We start from the raw sequence: 23,819 nt of genomic DNA, 5'->3' as shown, positions 1-23,819 counted from the left end.
AATAATTTATAAATTTTAAATTTAATAAATTTTAAAAATTCCTAATTCATTAGTAAAATTTTTATAATATTTAAAAAAATTCGATTAATTCGTTCGAAAACCGAATTAACCGATAAAATATCAATTCGATTTGTTCAATTTTTATTGAAAAATTCGATCGATTCGGTTGGTTCAAAAAAATCAATTTATTCGATTTTCAATTAATTCGATTTGATTCAGTTCGATTTTAACCGAATACTCACCTCTAAACACAGTCAATAGAGTTTAAAATTTTAAATTGAAATAAATATTTATTATAATTAAGAGAAACTAAAAAAGAGTCAAACAATTAGTGCCTTTCCTTGGCATCAAATACAACTATACAACAAAGGTTCAATAACAAGAGCTTTCAGAGTTTTGAAGATGTGTAATGTAAATTCTGCCATCCATAATCTACATCAGAACAAACACTTTTCATGGTGGATCAAGAGAACAAACAACAACAAGCACTTCTTATGGTCATTGTAATCCTGCCAAAGGGAAGAACCAAATTGCATTGCTCACTCTAATGGTCAGGAATGCAAGGTAAAGTGCAATGAGGCCGATGCCCAAGGTCCGGTTAGGATGCATATCATTTCGCGGTAAAATGATGAGAGCCCAGACAAGTCCAGAGACGAGAAACAGCATCGTGTACACCAAGGTGCCATCTTGCGGTAACATATAGGATTTGGGCGAAGTTGACCAAGCACCGAGTAGCATTGACATGCCTAGCCCGGCGAGTGTGTTGAACATGGGCCCTGCATAGCACCCCGACATGGCAATCTGCACGCCGTCTCCCCCGTTTACAGACAGAGCAACATCTGACATTAGATCACCCATTGAATTGCCCCAAGCCAATACTGTCAATCCCAGAATGGAAGGGTTTATACCCAAAATCACACCTGAGGTCACCAAAAGTGCAACCAGCTCATTAGCGATAATGTAGAACCAGACTATGCTCATGATAAACCCTCCTAAAACCCAAGGAAACAAGTATCTTCGCGGCGGAGACTCAGAGCTAGTGTAGAGGAAAGCAAGAACTGAGAATACAGCACCAAAGATGCAACCTACAAAATAAGAGATGATGCTAACTTCAGAATTCTCATGACCACCCCAAACAGCTGCCAAAAGGACAGGCGCTAAGAAAGCACTTGCTACAGCATATGGTTTTGACCATCTTTCTTCCTCAACGATCGGAATGGTTAACCTTCTTGGAATAGTCAAAGGCATTTCCATTAATAGAAATAGTTTGGAACATGAAAAACCAGAAGTTTCTTCCTCTTGTTCATTCCAACCCCATAAAGGCCTGGAGTTATCCATGGAATTTGATCTGCTTCCATGATTCGAATAAATAGCCACATGAGAAGCCCACATCCATTGAGGCAACGAACTGTGCAGTTGTGGTACCTCATCATCATGATCATCTTCAAGGAGAGTGTTGTATATTGACTCATACTCTTCGCTGCCATGAGGAAAGATGCTTCCTCTAACAGGGAGCAATGGAGTAACCATGTCTAACTTCAGCCTCCGAGCATGCTTCCACAGCAACTCATTTGCTGCGACCGTGAAGGCATAAATCACATATATAGAAACAAAGAGAACTGCTCCCCAAAGTGTCACTCTTCCAATAACTAAAATCAAGGACAATGATAGTAATGTCAACAGAAAGAAGCTAATATCCCTGACAAAGCATTTCCTATCAATCTGAACATTCTTATCTGCAACAACTAGTGAGACAGTTCCGACGACTATACAAGTCACAAAGACAGCTCCGCCCAACACACTATTAATCCCAACCTCACCAGCATCTGTACCAATAAATGCTGCAATGCTAGCAAATACATCTGGAGCACCATTGCCAAGTGGAAGCAAAGCTACCCCAGCAACTGTGGGTGGAAGCTTTAGTAAGCTAGAGAGCTTCTCCAAGCTACAACAGAAGTAATCTGCTGCTGTATTCCCCAACATGTAGAAAAGAGCCGCTAGCCATATTGCAAGAACAGCATATCCCAAGATGCGAAATTTCCCACAGTTGCAATAGAAAAAGGTAATGTAATCGATAACTCCATCAGAAGAGCACTCTCTATGGGCCTTCAAGAAATCACATTGGGTGGCAAAGCCCTCGTGACGGTTTATGCCAGTGCAGGCTACAGTGGGATTCGCGAGAGATTCAGATGACTCTTGCATCTGATCTCCAGGCAAAGAACCATTTGTGGAATTAGTGAGCTCCGTCATTCTCCGACGAAGCAAAATACTGGATTTTGAAGGATGACCGAAGGAATAAAAGGGTCTGCGGGGAGGAAAAGGGTTGAGGGCATTCTCTCCATTGTACAATAAGAAGAACAGCGCCAGAGCGCAAATTGCATTAAAAATCGCTCGAGATCTAGGACGCCGTCTCTGGATAGCATCCATGACAACCAATTCCACTGACCGCAGTTTACCCGTTCATCAGCAATCTAGGGTTTGAAAACACGGCCCATTCAGAGAAAACCTACCCGGGGGGAATCAAATTGGAGGTACAATCGAACACAATCTCAATTTCGAGGAAGCAAGCGGATGAAATAAGGGTTTCGGAAGTGCATACCTTTTGTCGCCGGAGCCACAGAAAGCTGGAACTGTGCTGGATGAATTCCAAGATACGGAAAACTTGACTGGTCGATTTTTTTCCCCCCGAATCTAGGGTTTGAAGGCAAAAAAGGGATCGATTTTCTGATGGAACTGAGGATCGGGAAGCGCACCGACGAGGTCGTCGACTCGAGGCGAGGAAGTTTCCCAATCCTCAAGCGAAGCCACCGAAAGGCGAAAACACGCGAAACCTGGGAATGTTCAAGGTCACAACTTGAGTCACGACGCCAGGGGGTTCAATTCGCCCAGCGGCATACGCAACGAGAACGGCTACGAGGAGAGGTGGTGACGGTGCTCAGGCCCGGTCCGGCCCACCGTTATTTTTATTAAATTATTTAAAATCCATAAAACAAATAAATAAATAAATAAATATTGTTATAAAAAAATTAAAAATATTTTAAATTTTGCTGAAAAATCTTAATCTCCCTTATTGCATGGAAATTTACTCAATAATTATGTAAAAAAGTAGAATTAATGTATCCGGTTATAAGCAAGCTAATTTTTTTATTATTTATTTCAAATTAATAAAACTATGAGCTAATAGTCAAATTAACTTTTTGCACCTCCAATTATTTTATAAAAGCAAAACGGAAGGTAAACTAAGATTTCTTACATTATTTTGGCATATGAAGTGAAATATTTTAATTAAAGTTCCATAACTGATTTTAATTAAATATAAATTTCAAAATATTTCAATAAAAAAAATAAAATCTATCATCTCAACAATCTCACACCATCAGCAACAATCTCACACCATCAACTTTACGATCATCTATGAAAAAGTAAATTAAAAAATTATAATTGATCACGATAAAAAAAAAACATTACCTCAACTTCATCGAAATTCAACCCTTATCCACTTCAACAACTCTGCTATGTCATAACCAACTCAACTATACCCAAAAATTATAAATTCTAAAATATTTCAATAAAAGATAAAATCTATCATCCCAACCGTCCCACAAAATAAATCTCAAATGTTTTTTATAGGAGTAACATAGAAATTAGCATTACTGATTTCAACTGTCAGAAAACCATATTACAGAATGATCCCCACATGTTTCTACATTTACAAAAGAGACGAGAAAACATGGACGGCAACTAATGTGCCGATCAATCTTTTACATCAGCGACACCTTCTGCAGATATCTGGAACCTTGCTTCTGCTTCAGCTAAACATGGCGAGCTTATCACTTTACAAATGCGTTCTTCTGCCCTTCCCTTGCGCAAGGCAAGCCTGGCAAGACAGCAAAAGAATTCAAATTTTAAACAGAGAACATGAGTAGACCAGGCTTAAATTTTAAAACTTGAAGAGGACCTTGTTGTGGTGGCGTGCGCCATGATGTTTCCGCCGATAGGCTTGATTTGTGGACCGGCAAATATTGCAGATCCATCGACTTGTGCAACGACTTGATTAGTAATGACCACGGCCACCCCAAACTAGAAAACCAGCAACTTTCAGAATGCATTGACAAAGGGGAACAACTAAAATTGCATCTGCTTGAAAAGATTAAGAGACAGAACAGTAGTTACTTCATCGGCCAATTTCTGAAGGCTCCTTAGGAACTTTGCGAGATGCATTTGCCTGGCTGACAGTTCACCTCTACCAGAAAAATCTGTTCTGTAAAGAGCTGTCGCACTGTCCACTATCATAAGAGCAAACCTGGATCAGAATAGAGTCCGATGAGTTATATCTGAAAAGTTTTTCCTCAGTTACACACATCCAACCTTGAGGTAGGCAAAAAATACAGAAAACTTAAACAAACGCTACTTTCCTCGGCGTGTGGGAAGGTGCTATCCCACTTGCAAGAAAAGCCAAACACATATCATTAATAGAAGCAGTAAGCAAACGCATAATTGCTTAGTAATTTGATATAGACACAAATCTGCATACTATAATCACTTAGGCGTATCAGATTTTATATACAAGCTAGTTAAATATATCTTTCAAGTTATTAGTCATCTAAACTACTGCTCAGTGTCATCCAGACATAGAATGACGAAATCAAATGAGGAAATCAAGTATTCAAAAAAAACATACCTTGCTTCCACCATCATTGAAGCTGCTTCCAGCAATAACCTTGACTGATGATCAGTATTGTATGCTCTAGCATAAGCTACATTTTCTAAAACATCGGCACCGTTCAATCCAAATCTGTCAAGTTTAGTCAATGAAGTTGTGTATAAATCAATCAGTAAAATATCTTATATGCCAGTATGTTGTTGCAAACCTATCTGCAATCTGAAGTAGCCTTTGAGGCCTAAACGTGCCCTCAGCATCGATATATAATGCCTTTCCTTCACCACCACCTTGATCCAATGGAAGCTGAAAGCAAATAGAGTTTGTTGTTTTGAGAAATTGAATTTGCAACAGAACTAGGATAGACCAAAATATTACTAATGACAAAACCAATAAAAGCAAGTTCAAGGAAATTTTATAAACCAATAAAAAACAATAATGACTGTGACATAAAAGCTATATATACATGTAAAGGCTAATTTATAATGTGTCACCATTCAAAACACAATATGATACCGAAACATACCTGACAGGTGACACAGAGAGTGTGGCACAATTGTGTTTTACCAGAACGAAACTCCCCATATAGTTCAGTAATAGATCCAGTTTCAATTCCTCCTATATTCAGAAAGTCAAGACAAATGAGCAAACATGCAATGGCTATCTGCTGAAAACAAAATCCTAAGAATTTACCCTCCAAGATCTTATCAAGTTCCCTTGACCCAGATGTGATTTGAATTATTTCAAGGCGTTGAGCATGGAGTTGACTTGCACTAGTAAATCCCAGAGGTACCAACTTAGAAGCTGTACACAATTTGAATATTCAAAATTATAATGCTCAGAAAGTTCATATAATATATAAATTATCAGGCAACAGATAAATGGATTTCTAAATTGCTCAAGGATAGTTTAGAATTACCCGCTTCAATTATTTTGTCAACTTTTGCATCACTAATCCCTTTGATTTGCAGCAGATCTTTCCTTGGAGTATATGCAACAGATTCCACAGTACAAAGTCCAGCATCTTTTAGCTTCTTGACATCTACGGCAGCAATCCCAGATGCCTTCATAATAAAAGAACTCACTGACATATTAACTGAAATTGTTGGAAATAACAAATCCATCCTCTTGAAGTGACTATGGAAATACAAATCAAGCTACCATTTGATCCAGAAGGAAAACATGCAACATTTATGCAAACCGACTACCTCTACAAGCTTAGGTACTTATAACTAGGGGGTATCTAGTTTGTTTACTACAATTATGATTCTTCTAACCATCATAGTCAACAAAAAGCAAGAAATCTTTGCAATAGAACAAATTTAAAGCATTAAAGTTTCAATTTTGCCCGAACGGTCACACTGCTGAAGATGTTAACTTAAGAAGCACTACTATGAATATTGAGGAGGATCAATTTGAGCTGACCAACAATATATGTCAAACCCCAAGCCCACACTACTACTGACTAAGTTGGTCAAATGTGACAAATCTTTTACTACCTTTTCCCTAAAATCATCGAATTAGTTATCTATTATGCGACCACGACCTTATTCAGGTTATTTGGGACAAAATCACCACATTGAATGGTTTCACTATGCCCATGCAATTTTTGGGTCCAGACACAGAAACTGATTGGAAAGGCTCCATGAGACCCCACATATTTTTGCATGGATGAGAAGGATGGCTACATGGAGTAAAACACAAATTTTAGGACCATTGATAAATTGTGTTATTTTTTTGGAAACATTCGAATTGTGGGTTTTGGACTCAAATGTGCATGTTTTCATATTTCGCACTTCTAAATCTCAAGTATGTATTTAGTAGATAACTTTAAAAAGATAATCCTGGAACCAAACATCATCAGAGGATACGGCATTTCAATATTTTCAAGAATTTCGAGTTACTGAAAATGTTGTGAAAATGTCGGGCTTGTTATTATCGATAAGAAATATCTAGCAGTTCAGATTAGACGAAAGATCCAAATAAAGATACCCAAACAAAGATAAAAAATCAACTCATCAAGAATGCAGAAACAGGAGGGTCCATTTGCAGTTCCGTAAATCTTGATGCTGTAAATCAAAGAAGAATCGATGTACAGAAGATAAAGGTGAAAACTTTCAGAACGCACTAAGCAAACACCAACAGACGAAACACAAACAACGGGAGATTTGCTTCATTCCGCGAGGAAACAAAACTTCAAGATTGCGGTGGAAGAACGACCCGACCCCTTCCAATATGGCTCCGCTGATTACTAACCCTACCAACCTCCAAGACCATTTTGATAAATAAATAAGAAGAAGAAGAAGAAAAAGGACGAAACGAGGAATTAGGGTTTCGGACCGAAAATAAGGGAGAAAAAAACTGAATGTTTCAAGCAACAGAGCACCTGAAGATGTTCTATGGGAAAAGGACCATGTTGCATCTCCTCCTCCTTTTCCTGCTCCTCCGCCACCCTCTGCTGCTTCTGCGCCGCCGCCGCCATGCCCGCCCCCTCCGCCGAGCTAGGGCAGTGAGAATGATGAAGGGGATTCTCAAAAAATGAAACGAAAAGATCTCCCGCCGCGAAATATTACTACGAGGCTGCGAAAGTTACATAGGCCCCCAATATATTTCAGATTTTATGAAAATACCCCCCAAAAGTTCCACTACCATTTCTCAAAATATTCGCATGCCAAACACGTGATATTAAACATGCTTGAAATGACAGTTATACCCATCGAAGATTAGAAGATGCTTGGGTCAAAAAATATTAAATAATAACAAAATCTATGAATTTCATGATTAGATTTTGTTCATGTTTGTAATAAGTTTGTGTGTGTGTGTTGGATTTCATGATTTGATGCTATTTTCCTGTTGAAATCAATAAAATATCCAACAATGGCGCACTAGTTTTATTCTCCTCACTCAGAAATGAATCCACCGATCAATCAAAGTAAACACCTAGTTCTTCCCTCTCCGACTCCGACGACGTCGATCCATGTACATGTTGCTCGATTAAGAGTTCAATCCCAAAAGAACCGGCGCGCCGGTCGCCGGAATCCAGTTCGACCCGTCCAAGAAGCTCTCGACGGTGTACCTGACGGCTTCCTCCCTCTCGATGACGCGGACGCCCGGCCACTTCACGCGGTCGCCGGTGGCGGCGCCCGGCCCCGTGTTGTTGTACTCGGCGTAGAAGAGCGTGCTCAGCCCGAAGTCGCCTTGCCACGGCATGTACCCGTCCTTGCTGACGAACTCGTCGATCTCCGACTCCATGATCACCGTCCTCGAGAACTCCTTCCACGGCCGGCCGAGGTAGCTGCGGATCGCCGGCTGGGAGGCGTCGGCGAGGAGGGTGTCGGCGCGGAAGCGGCAGCGCTGGAGGACGAAGCCGGTGGTCTCGCGGCGGTCGGCGCGGCCCTGCGCCGTCACGATGTTCTGCTGGTTGGGCAGCGGGCGGCGGACGACGAGGAGGCAGTTCTGGAATACGGCGGCGGCGTCGCCGAAGATGAAGTCGATGGTGCCGGAGATGACGCAGCCACGGTAGAACTGGCGGTGCGCGTGCGCGTACAGCGTGTCCTGGTACCCCTCCATCCGGCAGTTGAGGAACACCGACATGTCCGACACCACCCGCAGCGCCACCGCCTGGTGCTTCTCCGCCCCCGCCGTGTTGCGGAACGTCATGTCCATCGCCATGAATCTATCGCCGGCCGCCACTGAATCAATCCAAATCCATCATAATCAATCAAAAATTAAGAAGCAGCATGAGAAACACAAGTAATCGATTACAGAATGTAGCGGTCAGAAAAGTCCTTGTGCCATCGATAAAGTTCTTGCTGCCGGTGACGATCGTGTTCGTCGGTCCATCGCCGTACATGGTCACATCCACCATGTTCTTCGTCACGTTCACTTGTTCTTCGTACACGCCGGTTTTAATGTAGATCACATACCTAAAATAACCATCAATTTATCAGCATATTTTGGCATCTCTCCCAGATTTATGCTCAGTTTGGGAATTAATTACCTTCCTTGGTATCTCGCCGGCATCTTAGCGAGGGCCTCGGAAATGGTGGTGAAGTCGCCTCCGCCGTCCTTGTCCACCGTGACGTTGGGCGTGGGCTTGACGTTTATGCTCTCCTTGAGCATCCGACGATCGTCTTCGCTAAACCAGGAAGGAAAGCCACTGCTGAGGAGGCGGCGGCGGCGGGACGGGAGATTGATGAGGGAGAGGAAGCTGGAGGCCTGGCCGATGATGGCGAGGGCGTTGCTAGTGAGTTCCCTGGCGCTCTTCATTGCGTCTTTCATCTTTTCCTTGAGCTCCCCTTCGGGGAAGCCATCGATGCAGGTCTGCTGGTAGGTGACGACGGCGCTGAGCCAGGCGCGCATGTCGTGGGAGCGGGCCGGCAGCTTGTCGACGCCGTGGTCGATGATGCTCCGGAGAGTGGCGTTGATGTCGCCCTTGGCGTCCTCGTACATCTCCTGGCAGTCCTGCACGGCGCCGCGCACGCGGCTGTCGTTGCTCCGGAGCAGCCTCGAATGCTGGAACCCCTTGCTCACCCCGTCGAGCACCACCGACACCGCTGCCTTCAGCAGCACCTTCGGGTCCTCCGTGTCCGGTGGCACCGCCTTCGACAGGCTCGTCTCGCACGTCTGCGGGTAGTCCGTGGAGGAGCATAGCGCCGTCACCGACTTGGACGACGCGCGCATCGCGTGGGTACTCAGGTTGGAGCCGTCGCCGTCGCCGCCGTCGTCGTCCTGGTAGGTGCTGCCGACGACCGCGCCGACCACGAGAAGGAGGAGAAAGCAGGCAGAGATGCCGAGAAACAGAAGCTTCCTCCGTTCTTCCTTCCGGCCCTCCGATAGCTGCTTGTCGAACTGATTCGCCATCGTTTATTATTCCTCTTCCCCTCCGCCGAGAGAGAGAGAGAGACGGAGAAAGGTAAATACGAACGTCTCGAAATGGATCGAGCTCCTTCTTATTCAATTCTCCTCCTGCAATTTTACTTGTGGACGAGCAACGTCGATGGCGGAACAGTGGTCGTTATTACCGTTGAAATCTTACCCAAACGTTGCCGTTGACCTTAACATCATGAGAATCCTTTAAAATATTGTTTATAAGCTTGGCAATTGACTTTTTATTTTTTAATAAAAAATCATACTAAAAAGAAATAGTAAAATATATTTTTATATCATATTTTTATAACAATTAGTTATATTTTCTATGTGATTTTTTTTTAAAATATGCATTTAAAGTCACTCTCCCGATGCTACTGCTGGAATACATTTGTATTAGATGATCAATAAAATAATTTTGAAATTTAATTTAGGATAATATTTTTATGTAAATGTCACTTGTGACTTAGTCATGAAAGTGTTATTATATATATTTTCACGCCATACGTGAATCACATACTTCCATTTCATTAGCATAGGTTGCTCCCTCTCTCCGAATTAACTTAAGCATCGGAGTTAGTCGTGGTGATAACCCCTGACCTTTTCTCAAATTCGTGCATCATAACATCTCGGCTACATTCTCCTCCTCGCCAAGAACCTCAGAGTGATTGATCAGACACTTATCCAATCAATCAGACTACAAGAACCTTTAATTAAACTTAAAACGGATGCTTATGTTATAGAGGTAAGAAAGGATTTCATATGGTAGGCGGAGAGGACTCGATTAACATATGAGTCATATGGCAAGGTAAGGATTTTAGTCAACGTGGGCGCCGCATGGCAAAGTCTGATTTGCCGACTTCTTGAATCGCCAAGCCAACTTCTCAACTTCTCTAGCATGTAAAGAGATTCGAACGGTTATCATAACTCGAAGAGATTGGATAGTTAGCAAAAGGCAAAGAGATATGATGATTATGACACCCTTCCTATATAAGATAAGAGTAGGGAAGCTCTAAGGAGAATGATGTGGTAGATCTCGCATGGTCCAATGTGGCGGGGAAGGTTAATAGTTCGTCCTACCTGGCCGATCTGACGGGGTCCACAATTCCGGTCCCAGGGTCTGGGGCCTAAATGGTCCTAGGAACTTACCCTGGGTCATGGGACCCGACACTCGGCTTCCCCGACCAGACGATTACCACGATGAGTCCCAGCACTATCTTGCCCGGCCAGCACAGGCCTTTCGCCTATCTACTCAGGATGATTTAACTACAGCCTGACCCGAGGATACCCCACGTTATTGGAGTGTTTCCCGGGCACTTCATAATGCAACCCATTCCAGTTTATTCAACCCGTTCCACCTAGCCTGGGCAGGCGTCTTGTCCGGCCATTCCGTTGCAACGCACAGCCTACCAGGATGGGATTCACCGTCTTCTTGCCCGTCCAGTTCGGGCTTGTACTCCTATTAACCGAGACAACACAGTCTCAACCATTTCCGGATCCGCCTTGCTCCCCTATGTCGTTTCCCGAGTAACCCGTCACTGTTGGTACAGTTTGCACTAACGGTCAAACTCAAGTGTTGATGAATGACAAATAAAGTTAAAGTTAGGTTTATTGTGGGTTTAACCTTTTTACTAAGTGTGTAAGGTCGAAAGACTTAGAACCAGACACCAGGCTGAAGTCCAGGGTGGTTGAGCCCTGGCAGGAAGTCCAGTTAGGTCCGCGGAGCCTGACAACTGGCCGAAGACCAAGTTGGTTGAGACTTGGCAGAAAGACCAGGGTGGTTGAGCCTTGGGCAGTGAAGTCCTGGTGGGTTAAGGAGTTAAGTAGAGCTGCATATCAGGTAAGTGAGGTAGTTACTGGAGGAGCGAACCAGTGAGGACGAGTCCAATTTTGGACTTTAGGCGCAGTCCAGTCTAGACCCATTTGGGTGATCTAAACTGAGACATGGTTATATTCTGGTCTGCAGAGACAGGATCTAATTAACTTTGAATTTGTAGTCTAAATAAATTATGCTAGTATTTACTGTTGTACTAACATGATTTTGTAGGGGTCTGTTTGTAAAAATGTCACCTCATAATTTCTCATTTTGCTAAATTTGCAAATCTATTATTCCAATCAAATAATAAATTAGTTTATTATTTTGAACGTTAACTTTCAAAAGGATAAAAGTTCCATGAACATTTTTTCCATAATAAATATTTCTTTTGTTGCTTTATCCCTTAAACCATGCATGCACGTTAACTTTAAAATGATAAAAGTTCCTTTTAAATCTTTATCACACATGCACGTTAACTTGAAAAGGATAAAAGTCCCTTTTAAATCTTCATCACACGTGTCGGTGCAGGATAGGAATTGAAGCATCAAATTCAGATCTTGATCCAAGCATCATATTCCTATATAAAGGAATTGGTAGAAGTCTTTCAGATAATCGTTCTCTTTGGAATTAACTTGAACAGTGCTTCAACATAATTCGGGTCGTCAAAGCTCTTGCGCTTCCACTTCCTCGTCTCCCTGCTGCAGTCGATACTCTGATTCAACTTCATCCGGCCGCTGTCGGAAGACTGACCCCAACACCCGAGGTGCTTCAGATAGTCTGTCTGTGTTGGGTAACGAACTTTTTGTTAACATTCTTTGTACTTAATTATTAGGGAGTGTGGGGGTGTCACACTTCCTACCTTGTATCGGATCACTCAACCGGGGGTTTCACCGGTTAAGGATTTTAGTGGATTGCCCAACGTAAAGGTTCAAGGAACCTGGGCCTTCGAGTAGGAGTCGACGAAGGCTCCGAACGAAGTAAAATCGCTCTGTGTTTAATTCCCACTTCGTATTTCTTATTTTCCGCTGCACGATTTTTCAAAGCTTAACTTTTCTTAAACGAACGAATTTTTAAAATCACGTGATTCACCCCCCCCCCCCTCTCACGTGCACTCGATCCTACAGTCACTGGGCTCATCTAAATAGACTTAGACCAGATGTCCGCCTCGCCCGGCCATCCCATTATTTGTCACCTGCCCGGTCGATACCTCCCATGATTGTTCTCCGGTAAGCCTCTTAACCTGGTCGCCCATAATCGACATGTGCAGGTTGCTCAGTCTGTCTGATCCGCTCGACCACTTACTTTGTTCATTTCACCCGGTTAAACTCAGTTGTCACTGGTCCCGGGTACTTTTCCCACTCCGACATCAACCCATGCTCAAGTCTTACTAACACCCAACTACAATACAGACAGTCAAGCGTGCGAACGGCCGTGCAGGGGAAGGCTGCGCCCACGTCCCCATGTCTCTTCCTGTCCCTGCGGCCACCTTTCTACTTACGGCTAAACGACAAAGGTGACGTGTGGCATCTCGCCGCAGGGCAGTTATAGGAGTATCGCCCCTGTCTCCTAGATGCCACCCTATTGGTGCAGATGTCAGACACGTCCAGGCTTGGTCCCCCGGATACCACCACAGCTTGCCCCCCTGCCAAATGGAATGTTCTCTTCGAAGGTATATTAATTCCCACACAGGTATTAATGAGATATCCAATCTCTTGCATTCTTACTACTACAACTGTTCTTTCTACTGCTATTCTTTTCACCAGAGGACTGACTTGAGCGTCGGAGTGGCCTGCCGTGATTCCCCGACGCCAGCTAATCCGTTTGTTCGTGTTCATCTCGCAGATCCCCCTCCTACTCGGGCCCGCATCGGTTGAGGTGACATCTTCTTAACTAGTGGGTTGACTGTTATCGATTTTTTTCCGGAACAAGAATGATATGATATGTTTTAGTATTATGATAAATAACTATCTCATATATTCTATTATTCTCTTACTCTCATTTACTTAATTATATATTTTCTTTATTTTATATTATTTTTTAGACCCTTTGATAATTTAGGCATCAAAGGGACCTCACTACTAAGTAACTCTTAGTGAACCTCATTATGAGTATTATTCTTTCTAAAAATTGATCACATCTCGCCCTGAAGTCAGTGATTTAAAGAAATTGACTCCGTCAATCGAATCCTCATTCACTCCTTCAGTCGAATCCTCTTGCTCCTTTTGTCAAGTTCTCTCACCAACTCTTTCAATCAAGTTCTCTCACTGACTCTTTCAATCGAGTTCTTCTATCAACTCCTTCAACCGACTCTTCATTTCAAAAGTTATTTCCCCGAAGATAGAGGAAGAGTTTGGATTTTTTTGATCATCGATCATGCTGCCCTGCTATGACTTGCTCCAAATCATAGCCCAATTGAAGCATCAATCCGGCTCCTTAAATTTAAAATCCTAAATCCGTCCCTGCTTGGCTCACAACTATTCATTGCCACATGCAAATGCAGCCCCATGCTCTTAGGTCGCCGTGGAGATCAGTCCTCGTTGCTTCTTCGCACTTCAGCACATGGCTCAAGGTGAGTCGCTTGCTTTCTATGAATCTACTTAATTAGTCACTTTGTTCTTTAGGGAACTTCGACTTTGAATGTGTGCAGTTTCACACTAAACCCCCTCGTATTCTCACAATGAATTAGGTTCAAATACAAAGTGTCCTACGTCTTTAGAGGTGAATAAAATCTCGATTAAACTGAAATAATTGACCGACTGAATTTATTTTGAAATTTTAATTTGATTTCAATTATGACATTTAGAATTTAATATATCAATTCAGTTTGTTTAATTTTAATAATAAATTTAAATCGATTTTATTTATTTAAAAAATGATTAATTCACTTCGATTTTAATCCGTCCCTAATTCTACCCTCTAAAACATCTATTCTTGGCTCCCCAAACTCCCTTCCTTCCTCTCAAAACCTTCCATTCCACCATTGAAGTATGAGAATGAGCTCGCTAGGACTCGTTCTCATCTCATGTGCCTCAGTAGTCTCCTCTGCGCAAGGCTCTAGAGAGGCTACGGAGGAAGTGTTGCTTCAGGGACGATGGGTGAGAGATTTCAGGCCACATTCTACGGAGGAAGTGATGCTTCAGGGACGATGGGTGAGAGATTTCACAACAAATTTGTTTGTTTTTGTTTTCCCTCATAGGAATTGTGTTTTCTGAGTTTGGCGTTGCAGGAGGGGCTTGTGGGTATGGGAACCTGCACGGCCACGGCTACGGCACCAATCACCTCTCGGCCCTTTGTTTTCCCCGACGACGGCGATTAGTTCGGTGGATCCGAACCTCCCTACTTCCTTTGTTTTTTCCAAGGGTCTCCACATGATTAGATCTAAATCATGACTCATCCGACAGTTAATCCGGTGAAGAGCAGTCTCGCTCTGATACCAATTGTAGAGTCTAAAGAATGTCCACATCTCTACAATGATATGATATTTGTCCACTTTAAATCTCAGCTGCGGGGCTTGCTACCAGCTGGTCTGCGTGAACGATCGAAGGAACTGCTTGAGGGAGTCCATCGTCGTGACTGCAACTAATTTCTGTCCACGCAATCCTCCCCTGCGCTTTAAGCTTGGGGAAATTCGACCATGACGATCCTACTTTTGCAGGGTAGCTTGCAGGAAGAAGGGCGGCATCAAGTTCACCAACAACGGCCACTCCTACTTCACCTGGGCCCTCGTGACCAACGTCGGAGGCGCCGGCGACGTGCGACCATGTAGAGGAGCTGGTTTAACGGCGGCCTCCTTCCTCCATGATGTGGCTCCCAGACGGCAGCCTGATGTGGCTTGGTCCTTTGGCCAGACCTTCAGCGGCGCTCAATTCTACTAGAGTCTTATCAGAGTTCTTGCGATGAACATCTTATTGGACAATCATACTCTTTAATACACATCACTGCATCCAGAATTTGGATACTAATTTAACGGTGCAGTCATCAAGGACTGCAACAACCACAAAACTCAGCTATGGGATGAAGGGGATGGCGGAGTGCCTCTTGGAAGAGGCCTGGTTCCATGACTGGGTCCAGGCTGGTCGTAATCCTTCGTCTCCAACATCTCCCTGGTTGCATCCTGAAACAATACCATCCATAACAGATACAGACGCGCGAAATAGATCAAGAGAAATAATAAACAAGGATTGAGATATCACTCGCCTCGGGTTCAGGTTGAGATATCACAATATGATCACTGGATCTCGCATAGCCTTTACAACAAGTAAGAAGAACACATGGGATTCAACTGTCAACTTTTCTAAAAAGAAGAGAGGAAAGACCTGTAAGCGAATCACAGGTACCTGGAGACATGGAGAACACTGCAAGAGCAGAGATGATGAGCAGCATGAAGAACCAAGAAGACCTTGCCATTGTGTCTCTGATACTTGTCTTCATTGAAGATATGGTGCGTTCATATAGAAGATTTAGGGCTTGTTTTAGTCAATTATGGCTTGCGACCTGCAACAGTGATATCTGAGAATAGGAAGGACATCAGAAAAGGCAACAAATTATGATCACAAAATCGGTGGTTTCCACACTGTTGGTCAAAAGTCTATTAACGCTTGAGTGAACAAGATGTTCACCTCGACCGACCATGTATTAGTCTGAGTAAACCTGTAGAACCATTGACATTCTGAGTTCGGACTTAGATGATCAAGATTCACACTGAATGTTGTACAAGCTTTCGTGTAAGAATTTCTTTGAGAGATGAAATTTAAAAATCAATCAGTAAATAAATGAGAATTTTGAACACAAAAATCCAATTACCGTGTTCATTCGATTCAGACTTCATTGGGTTTCCCTCTGTTCTTCCTCCTGTCGCTGTTGACTGACTTCTCCTTCCATTCTCCCAGAAGTTATGGTCACGAACAGCTCTCTGCTCCTCGTGCTCTCCTCTCCTCCGACCTTCTTCGGCTCCTCTTCCGCCGCCGGCATCTGATACCTGCACAGCGGGCACGATCCGTGCATCCCCAGCCACTTCTCGATGCACCACGCCCCCCACCACCTCCCCCTCGGCCGCAGTCTTGTGTCCCCGAATCCATTCCAAGCACACGGGGCACTCCTCCTCGGCGCCGATCTCCTCCGGGTCCACGACCCTAAGGGCCTCGATCGACGCCTTGGAGGCTGATCCGAAGGCATCAGGCTTTGCATCATCCCTGGATCGCTCTGGAGGACGGCCACCCTCCGGCTGAGCAGATTGAAGATCACGAGCCGCTCCGGCTCCGACGCTGCGTCGTCCGTGCCAACCACGTCGAAGAAGAAAGGGAAAAATGCGATCCCCCTCCGCACGACCTCCTCCAGGCGCAAGCCGAGGAACAGATGAGCAAGGAAGAAGAAGAGGACGACGATCTCAATCGCAACCACGACAATGGAAAGAAGAAATCGGCCGTTCGAAACGCGGAGTTTATAAAGGGGGTTCGCAGAAGGTTGTGGAAGGATCTCGAAACCTTTTCCCGCCAGAATTCCGGTCCTTATCAGTGTCGGCGGCCACAAGGCGGCTGTGGAAGGGATGTATCTGGTTTCACTTATCGGCTTGGGATGCTTATCACAATTGAGCTTTCTCCTCATATCATCATTTATATTTAAATAAATTTTATCTTGTTTTATTTTACTAACCAAGTCTTTTTTGGTCTATTCGCCCTCGTTTGATATGCGTATTTGTCGTAGTTTCACACCGCCTAACCGGAGCTGTGGAAGAAAATAAATAAAAAAATAAATTTCAGTTAATTTTATTGGTTATTTTTGAAGTGACCGATCTGATACCATGGAAGTTTTCCATCGGCCATTAAGATAAATCAGAAAATGTACGTAACGGCGAACCCAGATATCCAACATTCTTTGATTGCACTCCCTATTCAACATTCTTTGATTGCACTCCCTATTTAAGAAGACTGACTGTGGAAGGTTCACTTATTTGTTTCCACTAGCAACATAAATGATTCCTGTTGTGATCTTTTGATAGTATCATTTGGACAACAATCTTGAGGCCAGAGAAAGAGAACTGGGCCAGAAGAAAAAGCTCCAAAATTAGAGCTAAATTCAAGATGTTAAAGGTGAATATTTACTGAGGCTCCTCTGCTCGACCTGGAATTAAAAGCATTATATCAGTCTACATTGTTCTATCAAGTTCATCAAGATCATTGCAACATATCCATGTCATATTGGCATCTCCTGTCAATGATGAAACTATCAGAACAGACTTCAAGAGGCAAAAAAAAAATGTGCAAATAAATTACATAACCAGGTCCACTAAACATTCACTCAAAAATACTAGTTCAAATGAACTAGTTTTGTACTAGAGGATACTAATACCATGGGCTTGATATCTTGCAGATGTTCTAGAGAGGCCAATACATCAGACATCTTGGGACGTTGTTTCGGGTCGTGAGAGATGCATTGCAAAGCGAGTATGGAAACTGCAATGGCTCCTTGCTTTGGGTATTGGCCTTCCAGACTTGTGTCCATGATCCGATATAATTTTCGCTTGTCTCCCAAAGAGGGTCTCACCCATTCGATTAGATTCTGCTCTATTCCCATCTTTAATTTGTCAACAGCACGACGACCAGACAAGAGCTCCAACAACACTACTCCGAAACTATACACGTCGGCTTTCACTGAGAGTCTACCTGTAAGTATTTGAAATTTTATGAGAATTTGCCAGCTTAACTGTTTGGAAACATGGAAAATAGTTAACAAACCTGTAGCGATATATTCTGGAGCTGCATATCCATGAGTACCTATGACTTGAGTCGACACATGAGTTTTATCACCGGTTGGACCGGCTTTTGCCAAGCCAAAGTCCGATAACTTAGCATTGAATTCCTGTATATATAACAGAAAAAAGAGAAGTTTAACAATATGTTCTTGTATACTCTTCCTTTTGAAACCCTTCACTCCCTACTGTTCTTAGTTAGTACTTGTCCCAACTATTTAGGGTTCGTTAAAGATTTAAGATTCATGTTCAATAGATTTAGACAAAGACGTACCGAGTCGAGAAGAATATTGGATGCCTTAAAATCCCTATATATGATTTGAGATTCGGCATCATGCAAGAAAGTGAGTCCTCTAGCAGCTCCAATTGCAACTTTGATCCTTGTTACCCATGAGAGTGGCTGAGCACCTCCTACAAGAAACACCCATCAAAATTAATGTCATGCCTCAATAGACAAGTAGTTTTAGATACTCCATTCGACTAATTTGCGCATTGTTATGAAGTTTTAGACAAACAATATGTAGTAGTAGCCTCTGCGATAGACATTATGATACATTTCTTGATTATACATAACTAATGGTGCTCCCCTGATGTCTCTATTTGTATAAACAATGATCAATGTGAAAAATACTGCAATGGTATTAGCATATGTCCACCATTTTTACATACTTCTGAACAGGTGATTTTCCAAGCTGCCTTTCGGCATGAACTCGTAGACAAGCAGTTTATTGTCCCCCTCTGAACAGTAACCAATAAGCTTAACTAAGTTTGGATGGTGAAGCTGACCTAGATAATCAACCTCTGTCTGCGATCATTTGCTAGAATTCGTCAAAACATTGTAGTCGTAACAAACAATTAAACGAAAGCATGCGATGGTGGAAGGATACGAACCAGCCATTCCTTGTGACCTTGGAAACTTTCAGGTTTAAGCTTCTTAACAGCAACAGCCATCCCACATCCTGGTTTTGAAGCTGAAAAGGTTTGCTCATCGATCCAACCTTTGTAGACATAACCGAATCCTCCTTCCCCCAGCAGACTGTCAGGTCGAAAATTTCTGGTGGCATTTTTCAAGTCGATGAATGTGAAAGCCTTCAGCTGAGAGGATGATAATATTTCACCTTCAGTCCTTGGTGTAGGAATAGTTATATCAAAAGAGGATTGCACAGATAGAGTAGATGGGGTCGAGCTTGTCGTCCGAATTGAGGAAACAGAAAACAAACTCCTCTTGCTAGTAACCGCTTTCGAAGAACCTGTTTGTTGTGAAAAGAACTAAAATAAGCAGCAGTAGTAAATTTAACCAACTACTAATTGCTGAGAGACTGCAGTTAGTTCTGAATGTTCATATGCAAAGCATGGTAGATTCGATTGGATTGAAATGTCACTAGAATTGAAATCCATAATCCAAAAGGAAACAACCAATTCATGACTTGTCTATGATAATCTTGAAATAGCAGATTAGTCATTCATTCAAACACTCTTCGATAATGTGAAGAAACAACTATGATTTTCCTACTAGTCTTGGTTTTTTCTACCAGTCATTACTTCTGACTATCCTTGTTCTATTAGTTCACTAGATCTCCTTGCCAAATATACAACCAGAATAAATAAATGTCTTTCTCTGCAAAAATATCATGATATATAGACATCGATCTATTTCTATTTCAGGGTTAAGCTCAAGAAAAGCTAAATGTCAAGTTCATCAGTTACATCAGAACAACCCTCAGAAAGGGGGCTGAGCCTTTATCTAAAAGGAAATCTTCAAGCAAAAGAAGCAACTGATAAACGGAAGCGACAATCTACAATTAGAACGGAAAAACACCAGAAAGATGCCAACAAGATCCCAACTTTAAGCGGAAAACTCAAGCGAAGATGACTCACTGGGGGCGTTCTGCGGAGGATGAGCGTTCTCGACCCGAGACGAAGAGTTCAAGCAGTTACCCATGTCCTCTCCCCGGAAACGGAAGCGATCACCAGAGCACCGACCGAAACTCTAGATTCTGCGAGATCCTAAAGAAAGAGAGCAGCCGGCGGCCCCAAAGCTCTCGCTCTTTCCTTCCTCGACTCGTCTCTTCTTAGAGAACGAAATCAAGAGCGGAAGACCGCGTGAGCAGAGCGGCGTGGGCGTGTGTTATATCTTCGAGGGAGGAAGAGGTCCAAGGAAGAGGACGGGGGAGGAGGAGGGCGATATGATGTTCGTGGCGGTGTCACGGTGGCCGAAACGCGGTCCCGTTACATCAAGTTGTGCCTGCGGCGTCGAAGGAGGAGGGGACCGACACAGTGTTCGTGGCGGCGTTACGGTGGCCGAGACGCAGTCCCCGCTACATCAAATGGGCCCACTGAGTCGCAGATTCGCATGTGGAGAGCGACGTCGAATTTTGTCTTCAAGCTTTCTTCCAATTTTTTATATTCCTGGTATATTTTTAGTCCACGTTTAGATTAAATCCACAATGTAGTTAAAAGTGCGTTTATTTTTATTTTTAATAAAATTATTTATATTATAATATTAGTAATGTTATTCAAAATTAAAATATCTATATTAAAATAATTATAATTTTGTAATTACTATAAAATTTTAAAAATAAATATATTTTAAAAAATAAAAACATGCTGAACTGAAATGATATGCTATTTGGATAATAAATAAAAATACTCTTTTAACTATTTCAATACAGAAGGATAATTTTTTTTATGAGAATTTACATTAATAAAAAAATTGTGCCTAACAAAAAATATATTAATTTATTGGTCCAGGGAATTAAATGTGGGAGGCCCACCCAAGTGAGAACCTCTAGGAACAATGAATCTGAAACCCCAAGGTGTGAACGGAGGACTGGATTGCGTGGGTCGCTTGACCATGTGAAATAATGACGCGAACCACTTCGTTATATTATTCATGAGTGATGAAATCACAATGAGGTCATTCTGACGCAGAAAATGATGACAATTATTTTAATTGAGAAATTAATGAAGAGCACGTTTTATTATAATTTTCGTTATAAGTACGTTTTTTTAAAAAAATAAAAATACTAAAACAACTCACTCTAAATATTGTTATTTAATAATCCCATATGACAGCTCATTATAATATTAATTGTGACAGTTATCATTGAGTTATGGCAACTGTAATTTCGATTAAGATTAATTATGATTATAACTGCGACAGTTATGATTGTATTGTTATAATAATGTCTAAGCACATGATTGTAATTAATTAGAACTATTTAAATTAAATTCAAGTAATTTTAATTAAAATAAAATAATTTTGCGCATTAACGTTGCGAGCCAGCTGCGTTGCAGCTAAATTGTAATAAATTAGAACTATTTTTAGTAATTTTAATAAAATAAAATAATTTTATCGATATATTATAACAGGTCTATAAAATATGATTTTTTTTTTAAATATTGACATCATCAAAATTCTATCAACCAATTTTAAATAAGAGAATTTTGTATAAAATAAAAAATAAAAAATGCACCTTTTAAAATTTTGTCAATAAAAAATGAAAATATTTCCTACGCCAGATAAAAGACTGACCTCTGTAACATGTCGAGAATGGGCAGCATGCACATGATAACGAGAACAGCAGTGATGATGATCTTTCGGACGTATGCTGACACTTTCAGCAACATGGTAAAATTTCTTAATTCTTAAAAAAAAAAATCATGGTCTCACACGATTGATTTCACAATTATATACGAGAAAGTAATCGAGAAATTGCACGAGAAAGATATTACCTTAATTTTATTGAAATTCAATTTTTATCCACTTCAACAAATCTGTCCTGTAATAACCAATAACCACTTAATTCTGACACATGCATGCGTGATTCTGCAAAAACAAACCTAAAATTCATCAGGTGGGCAAATTGAAAAAGTCTTGAACAGAGATGACGATTGTTCCCCACTGAACAACACAAGTTGAGACAGAAATGAAGAAGGAAGGAGGCATCTATCTATCTCATCAGCCTTTTTGACAACCTTTTCAAGAATAAAGAATCACGCAAGCAATAATATCAGTGAAAAAACTTTGACTGACCAAACCACCGAAAGATCGCACTGAAACTAAGCTTTTATTGGTTGCTTACTTGGTTGATCACCATCAAGCTAAATTAACATTCATGAATGTGTCCTTAATGTGTCATTTTCATATTGGGAATAGTTCGAGCACGCCAACGAAAAGTTGCTTTAGACTAGTGGATATCGAGATCATACCTGGAAGCCTGTGTCTCTTTGGTCACTATCAAGCGTATTATCCGCTCTCCATGTGAAGGCATGTGAGACATGGAGGAAGAGAGAGAGTTTTTGGTCTCATGTGACCATTTGATGTAGCTCTTAACCAATGAATCCTCCAGATAAACCCCTGCAAGGCTGCAAAGTCATAAAGTGGTCAGGGTGTAAAGTGAATGTAAGTGTTGACATAGTCATACGATGATTTGCATCGTCTGATATCTTTTGATTCACATATAAAACAATATATACGATACATGCAGATCGAAATTTAGAAGAACTATGACAAATTGATTCACAATTTAACAATTTGACCATTCTGGCCATAACAATGCTAAGATTCAGATTAAAAGAAAGATGCTATTACAATTCTACTTCATATTTAACCTTCGAGTGACTAAAGAACACGTTTCTGAAAAGTTTGGTGCTCTTGCCAAATCCGGTTTCTGATTTGAAATGGAACGCACGCCACACTTTGAATAAAAATAAAAAGAAAAAGGAATCAATTATGGAACACCAACAATTAATCTGGAAAAGAATGAAATCAAGCAAAAGAATCAAGTATACAAAATAAAAGTACAATCTTGAAGCTCAAGCTAGTGTTTAAGGTATCAATCTATCAAATTCAACTAAATCAGTTCAAAAACAGAGAATAAAGCAAATTGGAACTAGCAGCACCAAATAAATTACAACAATTATTCCATAAAAGCAATCAACACAAGTGAATTCTGAATCAACAGATTCATCAAGTACATTTAACGACACAACGGAACAGATAGATGCAAGAAAAACATTTCAGGGAAGGACTAATTTCTCTGATAAAAGATTTGACACCCTTATTTTTTACCAATTAAACAAATAGTTTGTTTCATCTCAAATTTCTTTTATCTTGTCGGCATTGCTCTCAGGCCTGATGATCTAATTGAAGATTGTTGGACAATTAATTTGGGAGCTATGTGTAACCTCTTAAGTTGAACTATACATGCAATTGCTCTTTTCTGGCTTTCATATTAACATGATTCTACAAAGGATTGACACTAGTTATTTGACTACGTCCAGTACCAAATCCTTACAATTGTTGCCTGCTTATAGTTGCTAACTATTGAGTCAAATATTCTGAGTAAAATATTATTTTTATCTGGTGTTCCACCTAGAAATTCAAATTCCATCACTAGCAAAAACCTGCATAGGAGATTTTTTTTCCCCCTATCACTTGCTATTCTCCTAAGAGCCTGAGGAACAACAAAATAACACAAAAGGAATCCAATGAAGTCCAAATAAGTGCAAGAAGATCAAACCTGAAGCTAATACAGAACAAAGAATTACTGGAGACTATAGAATTTATTCCAATGAGGGCTGCATTTTTTTAGTGTGCCATCAGATCTTCACAGGTAAGATGATTTGGGATGGATCCTGGTCGTTTCCACAATTATACTGAAATGGCCATTGGATATTACAAAGCTCTTTTGCGATACTCCACAATGCGTGCGCAACGGAAA

The 23,819-nt window shown here is 41.5% G+C and overlaps 5 protein-coding genes and 1 pseudogene across 6 annotated transcripts; 1 reads left to right on the top strand and 5 right to left on the bottom strand.

Moving 5' to 3' along the window:
* Positions 1 to 320: 320 nt before the first annotated feature.
* Positions 321 to 2,830, bottom strand: LOC141830079 (cation/calcium exchanger 4-like). 2 transcript variants are annotated; one of them, XM_074717560.1, is made up of 2 exons: positions 2,600 to 2,830; positions 321 to 2,506 (listed from the first exon to the last, which is right to left on the bottom strand). In XM_074717560.1, exon 2 carries the CDS (start codon positions 2,425 to 2,427, stop codon positions 499 to 501), a length of 1,929 nt encoding a protein of 642 aa, XP_074573661.1. In that variant the 5' UTR covers positions 2,428 to 2,506; positions 2,600 to 2,830; the 3' UTR covers positions 321 to 498. The 2 variants fall into 2 exon arrangements, with proteins under 2 accessions (XP_074573661.1, XP_074573660.1); XM_074717559.1 differs by having other exon boundaries at positions 321 to 2,471.
* An 835-nt stretch (positions 2,831 to 3,665) lies between these two features.
* Positions 3,666 to 7,142, bottom strand: LOC141829473 (DNA repair protein RAD51 homolog 1). Its single transcript, XM_074716951.1, has 9 exons — positions 7,047 to 7,142; positions 5,580 to 5,724; positions 5,354 to 5,464; positions 5,187 to 5,278; positions 4,872 to 4,966; positions 4,682 to 4,795; positions 4,174 to 4,303; positions 3,959 to 4,080; positions 3,666 to 3,877 (listed from the first exon to the last, which is right to left on the bottom strand). The coding sequence occupies exons 1-9, from the start codon at positions 7,140 to 7,142 to the stop codon at positions 3,754 to 3,756; spliced, it is 1,029 nt and encodes a 342-aa protein (XP_074573052.1). The 3' UTR covers positions 3,666 to 3,753.
* Positions 7,143 to 7,654: 512 nt separating this feature from the next.
* On the bottom strand, positions 7,655 to 9,523 carry LOC141829472 (putative pectinesterase/pectinesterase inhibitor 45). The gene is made up of 3 exons (XM_074716950.1): positions 8,661 to 9,523; positions 8,426 to 8,586; positions 7,655 to 8,352 (listed from the first exon to the last, which is right to left on the bottom strand). Exons 1-3 carry the CDS (start codon positions 9,521 to 9,523, stop codon positions 7,655 to 7,657), a joined length of 1,722 nt encoding a protein of 573 aa, XP_074573051.1.
* Positions 9,524 to 14,436: 4,913 nt separating this feature from the next.
* LOC141829860 (expansin-A5-like) lies at positions 14,437 to 15,220 on the top strand. The gene is made up of 3 exons (XM_074717344.1): positions 14,437 to 14,494; positions 14,542 to 14,665; positions 15,001 to 15,220. Exons 1-3 carry the CDS (start codon positions 14,437 to 14,439, stop codon positions 15,218 to 15,220), a joined length of 402 nt encoding a protein of 133 aa, XP_074573445.1.
* Positions 15,221 to 16,157: 937 nt separating this feature from the next.
* LOC141829859 (uncharacterized) lies at positions 16,158 to 16,949 on the bottom strand (annotated as a pseudogene).
* A 601-nt stretch (positions 16,950 to 17,550) lies between these two features.
* LOC141829963 (putative serine/threonine-protein kinase PBL3) lies at positions 17,551 to 20,215 on the bottom strand. Its single transcript, XM_074717425.1, has 6 exons — positions 19,972 to 20,215; positions 18,985 to 19,343; positions 18,763 to 18,898; positions 18,368 to 18,504; positions 18,080 to 18,203; positions 17,551 to 18,007 (listed from the first exon to the last, which is right to left on the bottom strand). Exons 1-6 carry the CDS (start codon positions 20,033 to 20,035, stop codon positions 17,652 to 17,654), a joined length of 1,176 nt encoding a protein of 391 aa, XP_074573526.1. The 5' UTR covers positions 20,036 to 20,215; the 3' UTR covers positions 17,551 to 17,651.
* Positions 20,216 to 23,819: the final 3,604 nt, after the last annotated feature.

Source organism: Curcuma longa, chromosome 5 (assembly GCF_044706935.1).
Source record: "Curcuma longa cultivar G26 ecotype Majalengka, Jawa Barat chromosome 5, ITB_CL_G26_1.1, whole genome shotgun sequence".
NCBI lineage: Eukaryota > Viridiplantae > Streptophyta > Magnoliopsida > Zingiberales > Zingiberaceae > Curcuma > Curcuma longa.
This window is presented reverse-complemented; position numbering and strand designations above follow the sequence as displayed.